Source organism: Petromyzon marinus, chromosome 1 (assembly GCF_048934315.1).
Source record: "Petromyzon marinus isolate PM22_M1 ecotype Great Lakes invasive population chromosome 1, UKy_Petmar_22M1.pri1.0, whole genome shotgun sequence".
Lineage (NCBI taxonomy): Eukaryota > Metazoa > Chordata > Hyperoartia > Petromyzontiformes > Petromyzontidae > Petromyzon > Petromyzon marinus.
Window position 1 is genome coordinate 16,468,899 of NC_133667.1, and position 16,453 is coordinate 16,485,351.

General features: G+C 51.4%; 1 protein-coding gene across 5 annotated transcripts in view; it reads right to left on the reverse strand.

Moving 5' to 3' along the window:
• The window catches only part of LOC116943573 (mitogen-activated protein kinase kinase kinase 1-like), a 76,393-nt gene extending 61,392 nt beyond the window's left edge, over positions 1-15,001 (reverse strand). For 3 of the 5 annotated variants that reach the window (XR_012941086.1, XR_012941085.1, XM_076065012.1), the window contains exon 1: positions 1,465-3,815. Coding sequence is in view for 3 of the 5 variants with exons in the window: in XM_076065012.1 (XP_075921127.1) it covers positions 1,465-1,886 (422 nt within the window). In the remaining 2 variants the exon portion in view is untranslated. Of the gene's footprint in view, positions 1-1,464; positions 3,817-10,705; positions 10,864-14,093 lie in introns of those variants that run through there. The other 2 variants (XM_076065019.1, XM_076065018.1) reach the window with 2 other exon arrangements.
• Positions 15,002-16,453: the final 1,452 nt, after the last annotated feature.

The window sequence follows — 16,453 nt, forward strand, 5'->3', positions numbered from 1 at the left end:
ACCGCGGCGCCAAATAAACTTGTCAGGACCCTACTGAAAAAAAAGAGTCAGCGGTGTCTTTCTTTGGTAAACAAGTGGAGCAATAATAACATCATCATCACAATTCACTGGGAGAGTAAACACAGCACCATACACGGTGCATAAAACAATGCAGACGACACCGAAACACAACACCAAACACAAGGGCAGGTGACGAGGCACACGCACAAACTCTACACGCGTAACGTACGGCCGCACAGCATAAGATCACCACCAGCATCGGCCTTGATCGATCTACTGCTGGATGAAGGCCTCCACCCTCCCCCTCCAGTTCTAATGTGACATAGTTCGCCTCCTTCTGAACACAAATTACGTCGTGACCAATCACCACGTGCCTGATTAATCGGTAAACAAATCGCACGTGACGTTGGGAGCGCCGATTCAAATGAAGATAAAGCACGTGTGTGCGTGCATCTACACGAGTTAGTGAGGAGCGGTGGTGCAGCGGTTAGCGCTACGAACCTGGCGACCCGATTGCGATTCTAGCCCAACACCACCCAGTGAGGATTATCTGAACCGGCTCCGGGCCTCCCACCTAGGTCGACTCGGCCTCAAACGAATATACCCGGTGCGGTGTGTAGCAAACATCGCAAACCGGGGAGACGAAGGCGGCCGGGCATGGTGCTGGCCCACCCACCACCACAACCCTCGTGTGCCGTGCTGGCCTTCAAGGTGCTGCTACTCGCTAACAGGACTCGACAGGCGACTTCTATCATAAACCTCGCTATGGTCAGACAACTTCATCTCTCCAGGTGTCAAACAGGGGGGGGCCCTCAATGAATCCCAGGCACCGACGTTCTAAATTGCACCCTATTAACTCGCTCGCGTGATTGTATCAATATCATGGTAACAATTATAACGACGCTTAAATCATTTGAAATTAAAACATTGCGGGAGACACAAGTCAAGAGCGGGGAGAGACACTAATACACGATATTTTAAAGTGGCAACAACGGCAACGTTGGTCATGTTCGATTCACCGCTGGATGTAAAGTCTTTCCCGTGTTATTATTTTTACTTATTGGAGGGGGGGGGGTGTGAACCACTTAAAAGTTTGTCATTGAAATCGCGGCAAGTTCAGCGGAAAACACGCTGACAGTGCTGCTCAACGAGACGAACAAACAAAACGCACTTTTATTCAACTTTAAGTAAGTAATTTTATTTTTCAAACTCAAGCGGCTTCCGAAACCCGGAGGTTTCGGCGCTGCCTCGCCTCAGCCAAACGACGCATGGAGGCGTTCTTAAACTTTGCCATTATTAACTACTACTATTTATACTCTTTGGTTCTTTCGGTAAAGTCACGCAGGTAGAAAAAATAATGATCACGAAAGCTTCAAATCAAGATTACTTCCATTTACTGCAAACTTGCGTTATCCTCATTATCACGACGACGCTTGACTCAACTTTGTGACGAGATTTGATTACCTGGTGTCGGGCAATGCGTCTCTCTCCACAGCTCTCAAATCCAAAGTCTCCTCATCATCAGCAGCAGCCGCCCTCAGCCGCCGCTCATCATCATCCTCTTCTTCATCGTCATCATCTTCGTCGTCGTCTTCATCTTTACGGACAACCGTAGCCGGCAGTGGCAGCGATGTTGTTGTTCTCGGCGTCGCGATAGCACCACCACCACCACAGCCACCACCGCTACCGCCACCACAGCTACCACCGCTACCACCACCCCCACCACCGCTACCACCACCACTGCTACTACAGCTACCACCACTGCTACTACAGCCACCACCGCTATCACCACCACAGCTACCACGACCACCACAGCCACCACAGCTACCACCACCACAGCTACCACCACCACCGCGGTCTCCGCTCACCACCACCACCGCCGCCATCTTCTTATCGCATGGCTCTCCACTCCGAAGGGGCCCAAACACCTCGCGTTCAAAATTGCCGCGAACTTGCAACAGCAACAACAGCAGCGGCAGCAACAACAGCTACCACCACCACCACCCACCCACCCACGTCTTCTTCCCTCACGGCTAAATCGTGCGAAACCTCCCCGCGGAGTTTTCGCATAATTTTCCCCTCACGCACCGCGATTTCGAGGCATTTTTTTGTTGTTGTCGTTTAATTCGCGGCGCTTTTATTCGTCGCGTTATTAATTTTATATTTTTAAGTTAACCCGCACCCCGCGCGCGTCCCCTCCTTCTTCTTCCTCCTCCTCCTCTCTCTCTTTCTCACCCGCGCCACAGATAAGCGGGAAAAAATCCTCAAAAGTCCGCCGTGAGTGCTCTTTCGCGTTCGCCGCTCGAACTTCTTCTACCCCCCACGCCTCGCACACAGCCCCGTGGCGGGAGACTTTGCGGGGGAGGAGGAGAAAGAAGAGATGGGGGGCGGGGCTTATATATAATAGGCGGTGCCGATAAGGGGTTCGGGGAGGGGCTTGGAGCGAAGGGGGAGGGGCCTGTGCGAGAGGTGATTGACAGGGGACGAAAAGTACCAGAGCACGTGGCCCCGACCAAAGTTAAACGTCGAATGTCAAAATCAGGCGAATATTTGTTGAACACTGATACTGGAGGAGGAATCCGATGAGATGTAAAGCTCTTTTTTTTTACCACAGACGTCCAGTAGGGGCACGGGGTCAGAACCTTACAACAACAAAGTGTTGCAGTGTTAAATCTATGGTGCAGTGTTGAGTTCATGGTGCAGTGTTGAGTCTAGGGGCAGTGTTGAGTCTATGGTGCAGTGTTGAGTCTATGGTGCAGTGTTGAGTCTATGGTGCAGTGTTGAGTCTATGGTGCAGACTCAACACTGCACCATAGAGTCTATGGGCAGTGTTGAGTCTATGGTGCAGTGTTGAGTCTACGGGCAGTGTTGAGTCTACGGGCAGTGTTGAGTCTATTGTGCAGTGTTGAGTCTACGGGCAGTGTTGAGTCTATGGGCAGTGTTGAGTCTATGGGCAGTGTTGAGTCTATGGTGCAGTGTTGAGTCTATTGTGCAGTGTTGAGTCTATGGGCAGTGTTGAGTCTATGGGCAGTGTTGAGTCTATGGGCAGTGTTGAGTCTATTGTGCAGTGTTGAGTCTACGGGCAGTGTTGAGTCTATGGTGCAGTGTTGAGTCTATGGTGCAGTGTTGAGTCTATGGTGCAGTGTTGAGTCTATTGTGCAGTGTTGAGTCTACGGGCAGTGTTGAGTCTATGGTACAGTGTTGAGTCTATGGTGCAGTGTTGAGTCTATGGTGCAGTGTTGAGTCTATGGTGCAGTGTTGAGTCTATGGGCAGTGTTGAGTCTATGGTGCAGTGTTGAGTCTATGGTGCAGTCTTGAGTCTATGGGCAGTGCTGAGTCTATTGTGCAGTGTTAAATCTATGGTGCAGTGTTGAGTCTATGGTGCAGTGTTGAGTCTATGGTGCAGTGCTGAGTCTACGGGCAGTGTTGAGTCTATGGTGCAGTGTTGAGTCTATGGGCAGTGTTGAGTCTATGGTGCAGTGTTGAGTCTATGGTGCAGTGTTGAGTCTATTGTGCAGTGTTGAGTCTATGGTGCAGTGTTGAGTCTATGGGCAGTGCTGAGTCTATGGTGCAGTGTTGAGTCTATGGGCAGTGTTGAGTCTATGGTGCAGTGTTGAGTCTATGGTGCAGTGTTGAGTCTATGGGCAGTGTTGAGTCTATGGGCAGTGTTGAGTCTATGGTGCAGTGTTGAGTCTTTGGGCAGTGTTGAGTCTATGGTGCAGTGTTAAATCTATGGTGCAGTGTTGAGTCTATGGTGCAGTGTTGAGTCTATGGTGCAGTGTTGAGTCTATGGTGCAGTGTTGTTGCCAACGCAACAGTAGCTACAGTATCAGCAGCTGCAGAAACAGCAGCGACGGCTGCAGAAACAGCAACAGCTGCAACAACAGCTGCAGCAACATCAGCAGCTGCAACAGTAGCAGCAGCAGGAACAGCAGCAGTATTAGCAGCATCTACAGCAGCAACAGCAGCTGGAACAGCAACAGAAGCAGCAACAACAAAAGTAACAGCAGCTGCAAAAGCAGCAGCAGCTGCAGGATCTTCAGCAGCTGTTGCAGCTGCTGCAGCAGCAGGTGCAGCAGCAGGTGCAGCAGCAGGTGCATTAGCAGAAACAGCAGCAGCAGCAACAGCAGCGGCTGTAACAGCGGCAACAGCATTAACAACAACAGCAGCAGCAGCTTCACCACGTGGCGATGCTAAGTTGCTCTGCTGCCATCTGGTGGCCGCGTCTCGTCACCACACACACGACGCGGGGATTAATCCTCTAGGGCAGGGGTCGCAGACCGGTACCGGTCCGTAGCCTGTTAGGAACCGGGCCGAACAGCAGGAGGAGGTGAGAGCGGTGAGTCCGCGCGTGGAACCCGCCCCTATTATTTAGTTATTTACCACTTCCGTCCGCGCCTCTTTCCCGCACTGTGCACTTGTCTCAGTCACAGTGTTGGTATGAAGCCCACAAGCTCTAACCCTCTAGTAGCCACGATGAGTAAAAAAAACAAACGTCGTTGGAGAGCTTCTTTGAAAAGGGGGAAAGACCCAATGATGAGCCCCCCACCCCGGTCCGTGAAAAAATTGTCTTCTACGAAACCGATCCCTGATGCCAAAAAGGTTGGGGACCGCTGCTCTAGGGGGCCCTCCAGGGTTTTCCCCTCCAAACGCCACGCGTTTGGAGTTATTTGGCCGGCTGACATAAATTATCCGCTCCCGCCCAGCCAACGAACATTAAATCGGCTGATTTTTTTGTTAACTCAACTGTTTTCTTTTTTACCGAACAATTTCTTGTTAACTCAACATTTTTTTTTAGACTGAACTAATTTTTATCATGGGACCTTCTTTGCCAGGACCAAAATGTGAGAATGGGGTTTTCCCCTTTTTTCTCTGGCAACATGATTCCTTGTGAAAGGTTTCAGTTTGGTGTTTTAACATCTCAACACATTGATTTGAAGCTTTCGTGACTGCAGGAATTCACACTCTTTGGTTATTTCGGTAAAATCACGTAGGTAGAAAAATAATAATAGATCAGGACGTTTCGATCGTCACACCTGAAGACGGTTGCTTGTGTGGCGATCGGAACGTCCTGATCTATTCTTATTTTTCTTCTTCTACCTACGTGACATTTTTTCGAAAGAACCAAAGAGTATCTTAACATCTGTTGTATTGCCAGAAAAAAGGGGAAAACCTATCCTAAACAAATGTTTTTTTTAAACTGTATCACGTAAGGACCCACTGAGATGTCAATACGCTCTTTATTTCAGAATCCACCTGGCCATCGCAAATGATATCAGCTCAACGAAGTGGGCTTATCATCATTATCGTCGTCACGTGGAAATGTTTAGCAGCCCAAATACTCTAAACGCGTGACATGATTCTAAATGTAGAGGGGGAAATGCCGGGAGGACCCGGAGACAAATCCACGCAGTGACCGCGGAGAGAGAGAGACGCAAACTCCAAATATACAGCAGCAGACGTCAGGGTCAGGATTGAACCCACGACTTCCTGTATACCAGGCGAGGTGGTTAACATCTCAAACAACTGCTGCGTCACCCAGGTGACGCTCTTCTGGATAATTAAGCTGAAGCCATGATCTATCCACTGCTGGATGAATGCCCCCCCTCACCACCCACCCCCACCCCCCCACCCCGCCTTTACACCGCTCAGTGCAGACCCTAAGGGCGTGGTGTGACCAGATGCTGGAAGCTGATAGAGAGCACGGGAAATGGTAACTCTGACCCCCACCCACCCACCCCGCAAAGACAAAGATCCCCCGTGTAGCCTCTAACGGGCTGTTGTGGCAAGTGCTGTTAGCGAGTAGCAGCAGCACCTATGAAGGCCGGCACGGCACGCGAGAGGGTGGGTGGCCAGCACCACGCCCGACCGCCTTTGTCTCCCCAGTGTCGATGTTTTTTTTACACATCGCACCAGGTACTCGTTTTTTTAAGGCTGAGTTGACCTAAGGGAGACCCACGACCGGTTTAATTATTCGCCACTGATATTGGGTCATCGTGAGTGGGAATCGAACTCGATTCACTGCCGTGTTGATAGCGGTAGTGCAGTGCTAACCACTGCGCCACCGCTCCCAACACAAACACAAAGATCCACCCCGTATATCCTTAACAAACTGTTGGGGCAAGTGCTGTTAGCGTGTAGCAGCAGCGCCTATGAAGGAGACAAAGACAAAGATCCCCCGTGTAGCCTCTAACAGACTGTCGGGGCAAGTGCTGTTAGCGAGTAGTAGCAGCACCTATGAAGGAGACAAAGACAAAGATCCCCCGTGTAGCCTCTAACAGACTGTCGGGGAAAGTGCTGTTAGCGAGTAGCAGCAGCGCCTATGAAGGAGACAAAGATAAAGATCCCCCGTGTAGCCTCTAACGGACTGTCGGGGCAAGTGCTGTTAGCGAGCACCTACGATGGCCTGCACGCACGGCACGCGAAGGGGTTGTGGGTGTGCCAGCACCACGCACGCCCGGCCGCCTTTGTCTCCCTCGTGGCGTAGTTTACACACCGCGAAAGGCACACACCCACACACATCAACCCACCCCCCCACACACACATAAACCGACCCCCCCCCCCCCACACATTTCCTACCCATAATACCCCTCGCCCTCACGAGACAATGGGCCCAGAAGTTCCCATGGGAATCCACGCCGCGTTTCATAACAACAACAACCACCGAAAACACGTTCAAAGACGAAGGCGCAGCCCTGCAACTGCTTTGCTCACTTCACTGCTGGCTGAAGGAGCCTCCAATGGAAACAGCCGCCACGAGACCCCCCCCCCCCCCCCCGAGAGTAAAACTCAAAAAAACGAAAACGATTTAATATTTTAAACCTGGTAAGGCTCCAATGAGCCACGTGACTCTTTTTCAGAGGCCTCGTGACTCTTTTTCAGAGGCCACGTGACTCTTTTTCAGAGGCCACGTGACTGTTTTTCAGAGGCCACGTGACTCTTTTTCAGAGGCCACGTGGCCACAGATGTAGCTCAACGAGGTTGGCGGCTTATGATCTCGAGCAGTGCTTCGGGGGGTGCGAGATTCCCTTTCTTGGGGGCGCGCGTGCGAGACACGGGCAGATTGTTTTGTAAGAAGGTGAAAACATAATTTTTTTTATCGACAACACAAATTCAGCACGGGCAAGGTGAGTTACAACTTTACTTTCTATTCCTTGGGTCTTTCGGTGAAGTCACGTAGATAGGTTCAAAGAAAATAATTAATTTTTCATTTTTGTCAATTGTTTTGCTATTTTTTGTTATTTTCTTTGAACCTTTCTACGTGACTTTAGCGAAAGACCCAAAGAATATGAATTCCTGCAGTCACGAAAGCTTTAAGTCAATATTCAATTTTACTTTGGTTCATCAACCCCGAAGTAGTTATTAACATTGTTACATTTTGTTATTGTTAACGAATGAGAACCAAATGGCATGCAGGCTGAACGAAAAGGTTAATAACCACGGGTCTAGGTAGTTAACATCTCCCCACCGAAGCATCCAATAATACAACTTAACGGTACAAATTTTAAGCTAAATTAAATATTTTTTTAGCATCCAATAATAAAATTAAACGGTAAAAAAATTAAGCTATTTTTTTATTTAACCAGGTGTAAGGCCCCGCTGAGCTGGTATATAGTATCGCTTCTCCAGAGGCGTTCCTGGCCATCACAAATGATAGCTCAACGAAAGTGGCTGATCATCATCCTCATCGTGTGGACATTTAAATCAGCAGCCAAATACTCCATAAACTACTTCTATGTTGCCAGCCAAGGCCTCGCTGAGCTGCTATATAGTCGCTCTTCTTCACAAAAGATAGCTCTCACCAAATGTCGTACAAACCGCACCTCCCCCCCCCCCCCCCCCAGCTTACAATGTCGTTACGACGCCCGCTGGGAGTACCCACATTTTACCCCACCACCACCATCACCACCACCTCCACAGATCGTAATCGATCTTTGCTGGGACGAACAGAGATCCCGGGGGTGGTGGGGGGCCCGGAAGGAGAACCCCCCCCCAACCACCCCTCCCCCCAAAGGCGCGACACTCAAACCGCCGCACAGATGGATTTAATTATCAGATTTCTGTACTGCCATCCAGAGGCTGATACCTTCGCAGCCCAGAGCACTGGGGGCACTGCTCGTTAACAACGGGAGAGGAGGGCCGCACTTGTGTAGGGGCGCCACGGTGGCTAGGAGATGTTGACTACCTCGCCTGGTGTGCAGGATGTCGTGGGTTCGATCCCGACCCTGACGACGCCTGCTGCTGCTGTATATTTGGAGTCTGCGTGTCTCCCTCTCTCTCTCTCTCATCATCATCATCACGGTAGCTAGGAGATGTTAACTAACTCGCTTGGTATACAGGAGGTCATCATTATCACCAACATCATCGTCATCATCAATGTCGTCATGTCATCCTCACCTCCACGCCACCACCGTCCCTACCACCCCTCCTGCCCCAACCTCTAATCCTCATAGCCGCCCCCCCTCCCCAACAAAGACAAAGATCCCCCGTGTAGCCTCTAACAGACTGTTGGGGCAAGTGCTGTTAGCGAGTAGCGGCGGCACCTACGATGGAGACAAAGACAAAAATCCCCCGTGTAGCCTCTAACAGGCTGCTTGGGGTAAGTGCTGTTAGCGAGTAGCGCCGGCACCTACAATGGAGACAAAGACAAAGATCCCCCGTGTAGCCTCTAACAGACTGCTGGGGCAAGTGCTGTTAGCGAGTAGCGGCGGCACCTACGATGGAGACAAAGACAAAGATCCCCCGTGTAGCCTCTAACAGACTGTCGGGGCCACATGAAGTGTCGATGGCTCGTTGCTGGCAGGAGGTCACGGGACAGCCCCAGGTGCCATGGTTTGTGCTGCTGTGCCAGGCTGGGTGCAGGATGAGGTCACGGGACAGACCCAGCAGGTGCCATGGGTTGACTGACCGAGATGGCTGGCAGATGCACCACCTGTACTCCCTACTGTGCCAACTTGTCGCGTTTGATCCGCCCGGCGCTCCGCTCGTTGTTGTGAGCAGTCGCTCCTCTGCTGATGGAGATTGGAGGCGGGGGGGTGGAACTGCCTCCAACTGACCAGTAGCCTCAAGGTGCACCTAGCCTGGCACTGCCCAGGTAGTAGCGTCCTTTCACGAGCCTCTTACGCGACCTTGACACCCCTCCCTCCCCATGGCACGCGCGGGTCAAACGTGGGAATGTGACTCACACTTGGCTCTCCCTGCTCGATTGTTCTGTGCTACACGTGTCCCTAGGGGGCGGGGGCGTGGTGGGGGGGGGGGGCGTGACGTCACGCGCATTGTAAGGGAGCGCATTGTACGTGAATAGTGGAGAGCGGCGCTTGTTGTTTAGCTGGGGGGGGGGGGGGGGGGGGGTGGCGAGACGTGGTCAGATTTTTTCCCCCCTCTCTCTAGAATGTAAATAATCGAAAGCACGGGCAACTTAAGTTACAACTAACTTCGTCTCACGATATTAGAATGTGTTTAAAGATCGAGAACCAAAGGGGTACAAAGCTGCAGTTAAAATCAAGAAACACTGAGTAAGGGCATCATCTTCTTCTGTTTTTTTATTAATCCAGATAAGGCCCCGCTGAGCTGCTATACAGAAAGCATTTTTTTGTTCAGCAGCGACCTGGCTATCACAAACGATAGCTCAACGAGGTGGGCTTACCGTCATCGTCGTCATCATCACGTGGACATTTTATAGCAGCCAAAAACGATAAATGCGTGACGTTGATTTAAAATGGGGAAGGAAGAACAAATGAAGATCCTGAAGAAAAATCCACGCGACCACAGTGAGAGAAAGAGAGACACGCAAACTCCAAATATACAGCAGCAGGCGTCGTCAGGGTCGGGATCAAACCCACGACCTCACGTACACCAGGCGAGGTAGTCAACATCTCCTAGCCATCGTGATGATGATGAGAGAAACACGCAAACTCCAAATATACAGCAGCAGGCGTCGTCAGGGTCGGGATCGAACCCACGACCTCCTGTACACCAGGCGAGGTAGTCAACATCTCCTGGCCACCGTGATGATGATGATGAGAGAGACACGCAGACTTCAAATATATAGCAGCAGCAGGCGTCATCAGGGTCGGGATCAAACCCACGACCTCATGTACACCCGGCGAGGTAGTCAACATCTCCTAGCCACCGTGGCGTCCCAGTCATCTGCCAGTCATCTCAGTCGGTCAACCCATGGCACCACCTGGGTCTGTCCCGCCAGTGACGATTCTCTGAACCGGTGCAGAGCCTCTCCTGGGTCGACTCAGCCTCAAATGAGTACCTGGTGCGATGCATTAAAATATCAGCCACGGGGGAGACAAAGGCGGCCGGTCGTTGGTGATGCTGCGCCACCACCCCCCCCCCCCACCCCCCGCGTGTGTCACGGTGCCGGCCTTCATAGGTGTTACTCGCGAACAGCACTTGCCCCGACATTCTGTTAGAGGCTACACGGGGGATCTTTGTCTTTGTCTCCTTCATAGGCGCTGCTACTCGCTAGCAGCATTTGCCCCAGCAGTCTGTTAGAGGCTACACGGGGGATCTTTGTCTTTGTCTCCTTCATAGGCGCTGCTGCTACTCGCTAACAGCACTTGCCCCAACAGTCTGTTAGAGTTTACATGGGGCGTCTTTGTCTTTGTCTCCTTCATAGTCGCTGCTGCTACTCGCTAACAGCACTTGCCCCGACAGTCTGTTAGAGGCTACACGGGGGATCTTTGTCACTCACCGCTTCTGCCTCGGCATTCTTTCGTCCGCGTTGAGCGCCCGGGCCTGTGGGTCGAGCCGGGTTGTGGGCACGGCGAGAGGGTTTGCAGGGGAGGTTGATGTGGCCACGCAGGTGAGTTAGCGCAACTCCGACTCTCGAAAGCCTTGGCGGTTACGCGGCTGGGGGAGGGGAGAACAATTCTTATTAGATGAACAGCATCACCATGATCGTTATCACTGTCACTCATTCATCGCTGCTACGACTGTTACCTTGTATGCTGTTCCCGTGAACTCGGTGATTCCTCCTTCACCTGTGTTGTGTCCACAGCCACCACTGACCACCACCACACTGCATGACACAACCGCACACTCGTTCATCCATTCACTCACCCACTCACTCACTAACTCACCCATTCACTCACCCACCCACTCCCCATTCACTCACCCACTCACTCACTCATCCACACACCCACTCATATATACACTCACTCACCTACACACTCACCCACCCACTCACCCGCTTACTCACCCACTCACGTACCCACTTACTCACTCACTCACCCACTCACTCACTCACCCACCCACTCACCCACTCATTTACACACTCACTCACCCACTCACCTACACACTCACTCACCCACCCACTCACTCACCCACCCACTCACCCACCCACTCACTCACCCACCCACTCACTCACTCACCCGCTCACTCACCCATTCACGCACCAACTTACACAACCACTCACTCACCCACTCACCCACACACTCACTCACCCACTCACTCACTCATTCACCCACTCACTCACCCACTCACTCACTCACCCACTGACTCACTCACCCGCTCACTCACCCATTCACGCACCCACTTACACAACCACTCACTCACCCACTCACTCACCCACACACTCACGCACTCACCCACTCACTCACTCATTCACCCACTCACTCACTCATTCACCTACTCACTCACTCACCCACTGACTCACTCACCCGCTCACTCACCCATTCACGCACCCACTTACACAACCACTCACTCACCCACTCACTCACCCACACACTCACTCACTCACCCACTCACTCACTCATTCACCCACTCACTCATTCACCTACTCACTCACTCACCCACTGACTCACTCACCCGCTCACTCACCCATTCACGCACCCACTTACACAACCACTCACTCACCCACTCACCCACTCACTCACCCACCCACCCACTCACTCACCCACTCACCTACTCACTCACCCACCCACTCACTCACCCACTCACCCACTCACTCACCCACCCACTCACTCACCCACACACTCACCCACTCACTCATTCACCTCCTCACTCACTCACCCACGGAATCACTGACAAACCCACTTACTGAACAACCCGCACTCCACACTGCATGTCACAACCACATACTCACTCACCCACCCAAAAGACAAAGATCGCCCGTATAGCTTTAACAGACTGTTGGGGCAAGTGCTGTTAGCGAGCACCTATGAAGGCCGTAAAGGCACACGAGGGGGTGGGTGGCCAACAGCACGCCCGACCGCCTTTGTCTCCGTAGTGGCGATGTTTACACACCGCACCAGGTACTCATTTGAGGCTGAGTCGACCTAGGCGATGCCCAGGACAGGTTCAGATAATCGACTGCCTCCAACAGACCAGTACCGTCCTTCACGAGCCTTCCCCATCGAGGCCGTTCTTGTCACCGCTGGTACAAGTCCACTCAGCTCCACATCTTCCCGTATCGCATCTGCTCCACCTCCTCTCGAGCCCGTGCCGCGCCCGTTTAGCTCCCCCTTCTATCCGACCAAACGAAATCTATTTTCTTGGTTCTTTGGGTAAAGTCACGTAAATAGAAAACAAAAAATTACAATAAAATACAAATTCTAAAATAAAATTACAAAGCCGTCCCTTGGTTTGGACCAATTAGTTTCAAGGACAATGCATATATTATCATAGTATGTTTGTGTTTGCATTTTGATTGCAGGTATTGTGGTTAATGCAGACATGAATCCTCGTAAAAAAAAGGTTTCAGTTTTGTTGCCAGAAAAAAAGGGGGAAAACCCTATTATTACATTTTGGTACTGGCAAAGGAGGTCTAATGATGGAAAATTACAATTATAAAAAGTAAAAAAATATATCTTTACTTTTTAAATAATTATTTTCATTTTATTTTATATATATATTTTTTTGTTTTCTATTTACGTGACTTTACCGAAAGAACCAAGAATATAAATTCCTGCAGTCACGAAAGTTTTAAGTAAAAAATCAAACAAAATCTGTTTGGGCATGCGGTGGTTCGGCATGCGGGCCCCATGTCCCAGCCAACGCAGCCTTTGCCTGCCCGAGGAGCTCACCGATGTGACTGTGTCCAGGTCTTTCAAGGATTTGTGAGATCCTCACACAATCCAGCCTGCTGGTTAAACCCAGGATGGATCGTAGGCAGGCCAGCCTGAATGTTTTAAATCGGCACAAATGATAATTTCGAGGGCTGCACGTTTCGCAAGCGTAGAGAAAGGGAGGGCATTCCTGTGGCCGAGAAGACCCGAAGTATCTTTGTGAAGCGACAGTCCAGGTAGCTTCCACATAGGAGTATTACGCAACCGATGAAAATATAATGCCGCCCGACTGATTCGGAGAGAGACCTGCTATCAATCACCCATCCACTCACCCATTGACTCACCCATCCACCCAATTATCCACTCCACCCACTAACCCACCCACCCACTTATCCACTCCCTCACCCACCTATTCACCCACTCCTTCACCCACCCACTCACTCACCCACTCGCTCACCCACCCAGTCACTACCTCATTCACCAATCACTGACTTAGTCATCCACCCATCCACTCACTCACCCACTCACCCAGCCACTCACCCACTCACTCACCCACCCACTTATCCACTCCCTCAGCCACTCACCCATCCACTCACTCACTCAACTACTCCCTCACCCACCCACCCACTCACCCACTCGCTCACCCCCCCAGCCACTCACCCACTCGCTCACCCACCCAGCCACTCACCCACTCGCTCACCCACCCGCTCACCACACCGCCTCTTCTCTTGCACCGCTCCACTTTGGAATAAATTCCCTCCTCCCGTCACCGTCTCTTTCCCAAAGTATTTTTTTAAACATTTTTGAATCTTACTGAATTTAATTAAACGCATGATGATGAAGATGATGATGGAGATGATGATGGCGATGGTGTTGGTAGTGGCGATGATGATGATACTATGGGGGGGGGGGGGTGGTTGGTTCAGCCCATCATCCCCGCGGGGGTCGATAAGAGGCACCAACGCCTGTGTGGGCACCACAAAACAGTGATCGTCTTACGGACACGTCTGAACCGCCCAACCCCGCCACCCCCGCCATGGGAATGTGGAATTTCCACAACGACTCCGCACTCACCTCGAGGGGTTAAGTAAAGGAGCGCTAGAAGCAACGACGGAGCGAACTGCACACCACCTCCATCACCACCATCACAGGTAGCTGTCACGTGACAGTGTAGCTGCTCGCTGTGGCAGAGGAGGCTATGGTGACTGTGTCAGACGCTGCTATGGTTCTTGCTGAAGTTCTTGCTGTAGTTGTCGCTCCTGCAGAAGCTGCTATAGCCGCTTGCTGTAGGAGAGACTGCTATGGTCGCTGTGTCAGACGCTGCTATGGCTGCTGTGCCAGAAGAGGCTGCAGTTGCCGCTTGCTGTGTCAGAAGCACGTAAAGTTCCTGCTGAAGTTCCTGCTGTAGTAGTTGCTGTATCAGAATGCTGCTACGGTCGCTGTGTCAGATGCTGCTATCGGACGTGTGCTGTGGTAAAGGCTGCTATAGTCGCTTTATCAGAAGAGGCTGCATTTGCCGCTTGCTGTGTCAGAAGCTCATATAGTTCTTGCTGTAGTTGCTGTAGCAGAGGCTGCTATGGTCGCTGTGTCAGACGCTGCTTTGGTGGCTGTGTCAGCGGCTGCTGCCGCTGCTTGCTGTGCCAGAGGTTGGATAAAGTCACGTCTGTAGGTCCCGCTGTAGTTGCTGCTGGCTGTGTCCACGGGCTGTTGTAGCGTCTCTCCAAAAGCTGTCACCAGAGGCTGCGCTCTGTTACAAGCGCGCAGCTGTAAGGTCCGACCGAAATTCAAGTAACGGCTGCTGGAGTGGCCCGTACGTGCGAAACGTTGTACCTCGTTCGCGCCGTACGTAGCCCAAAAACCAGCGCCTAAGTCGGAGGTGCTTCACGTGCCAGAGGCTGCCGCTACAGCAGCGCTGCCCACCGTCTCCAACCTCGACGATGTCCTGACGCCGAAAGACGTCGCAGCGACGCCCAGAGATGGATCCTGGATGGATGTAACTCAACCCCCCCCCCCGCCCCGCTCCACCCACCCAACCCTCACCCTCACTCTCGCTGAGGGTTACAAGACGTTGGGGGGGGGGGGGGTGGAAACGGGAGGTTGTGAGTCGTGGGCTGTGGGGGTGGCTGGGGTGTGGTGCTGTCCACCAACCACCCCCTCTCGTGTGCCACAGTGCCAGCTGCTGCTACTCGCTAACGGCACTTGCCCCGGCAGTCTGTTAGAGGCTACACGGGGGATCTTTGTCTTTGTCTCCTTCGTAGGCACTGCTGCTAAACGCTAACAGCACTTGCCCCGACAATCTGTTAGAGGCTACACGGGGGATCTTTGTCTTTTGGGTGAGTGACTGGGTGGGTGTGTGTGGTTGTGACATGCAGTGTGGGAAGCGGGTGGTTGAGTGGGTGGGTGAGTGGTGATGGTGGTGGTGAGTTTGCGGCTGTATATATGTGCACCGTATGTTGGAACTTCTTTCGCACCGTACGTAGCCAACCGTAACTAAATCGGAGGTGCGGGGGAAAGACAACAAACTAAACACAAAAGCAGTGCGAAAGAAATGAGTTTGTCAATCTAGACGATGATGAATTAAAAGTGCATCACAGCTCCCAGTGGCTTCCTCGTATTGGAAGGAAGAGAGCGTTCCAGACGGCCGCAGAAGCAACAGCATCTGAAAGTGCGCAATGCAGTGTGTGAGTCTATGGCTCTCTGTGTGAGTCCATGGGTTTCTGTGTGAGTCCATGGGTCTCTGTGTGATGAGACTGTGGGTCTCTGTGTGAGTCCATGGGTCTCTGTGTGAGTCCATGGGTCTCTGTGAGATGAGTCTGTGGGTCTCTGTGTGAGTCCGTGGGTCTCTGTGTGAGTCCGTGGGTTTCTGTGTGAGTCCGTGGGTCTTTGTGTGAGTCATGGGTCTCTGTGTGAGTCCTTGGGTCTCTGTGTGAGTCCATGGGTCTCTGTGTGAGTCCGTGGGTCTCTGTGCGATGAGACTATGGGTCTATGTGTGAGTCTATGGGTCTCTGTGTGTGAGTCCATGGGTTTCAGGTATTGTGGTTCATTTCATCAGCAGAGTCAAGCTGACTTAAACCAAATGCTTGCGAACTGCAAAGATCATAAAAATACATATTATTCATGCTGGAGAAATCCGATGAGATATAAGGCTCTTTTTTAGAATCACAGTTGTCCAGTTAGAGGCACAGGGTCAAAAAGTTACAACATCAACAATCAATTAAAAAAAAACAATATAGGGAGTGGAACGTATGGGAAAGGTAAACAAATCACTATAAATAAATTAACCTCGATTACTCGGATAAGTACATCAATTCAAATTCTTTGGTTCTTTCGGTAAAGTCACGTAGATAGAAAAATAAGTAAATGAAGTGAATATAAAATAAAGTGAATAAAACACATAAAAACACTAATGTAGAATGTAGCCTGGTTCTTAATCG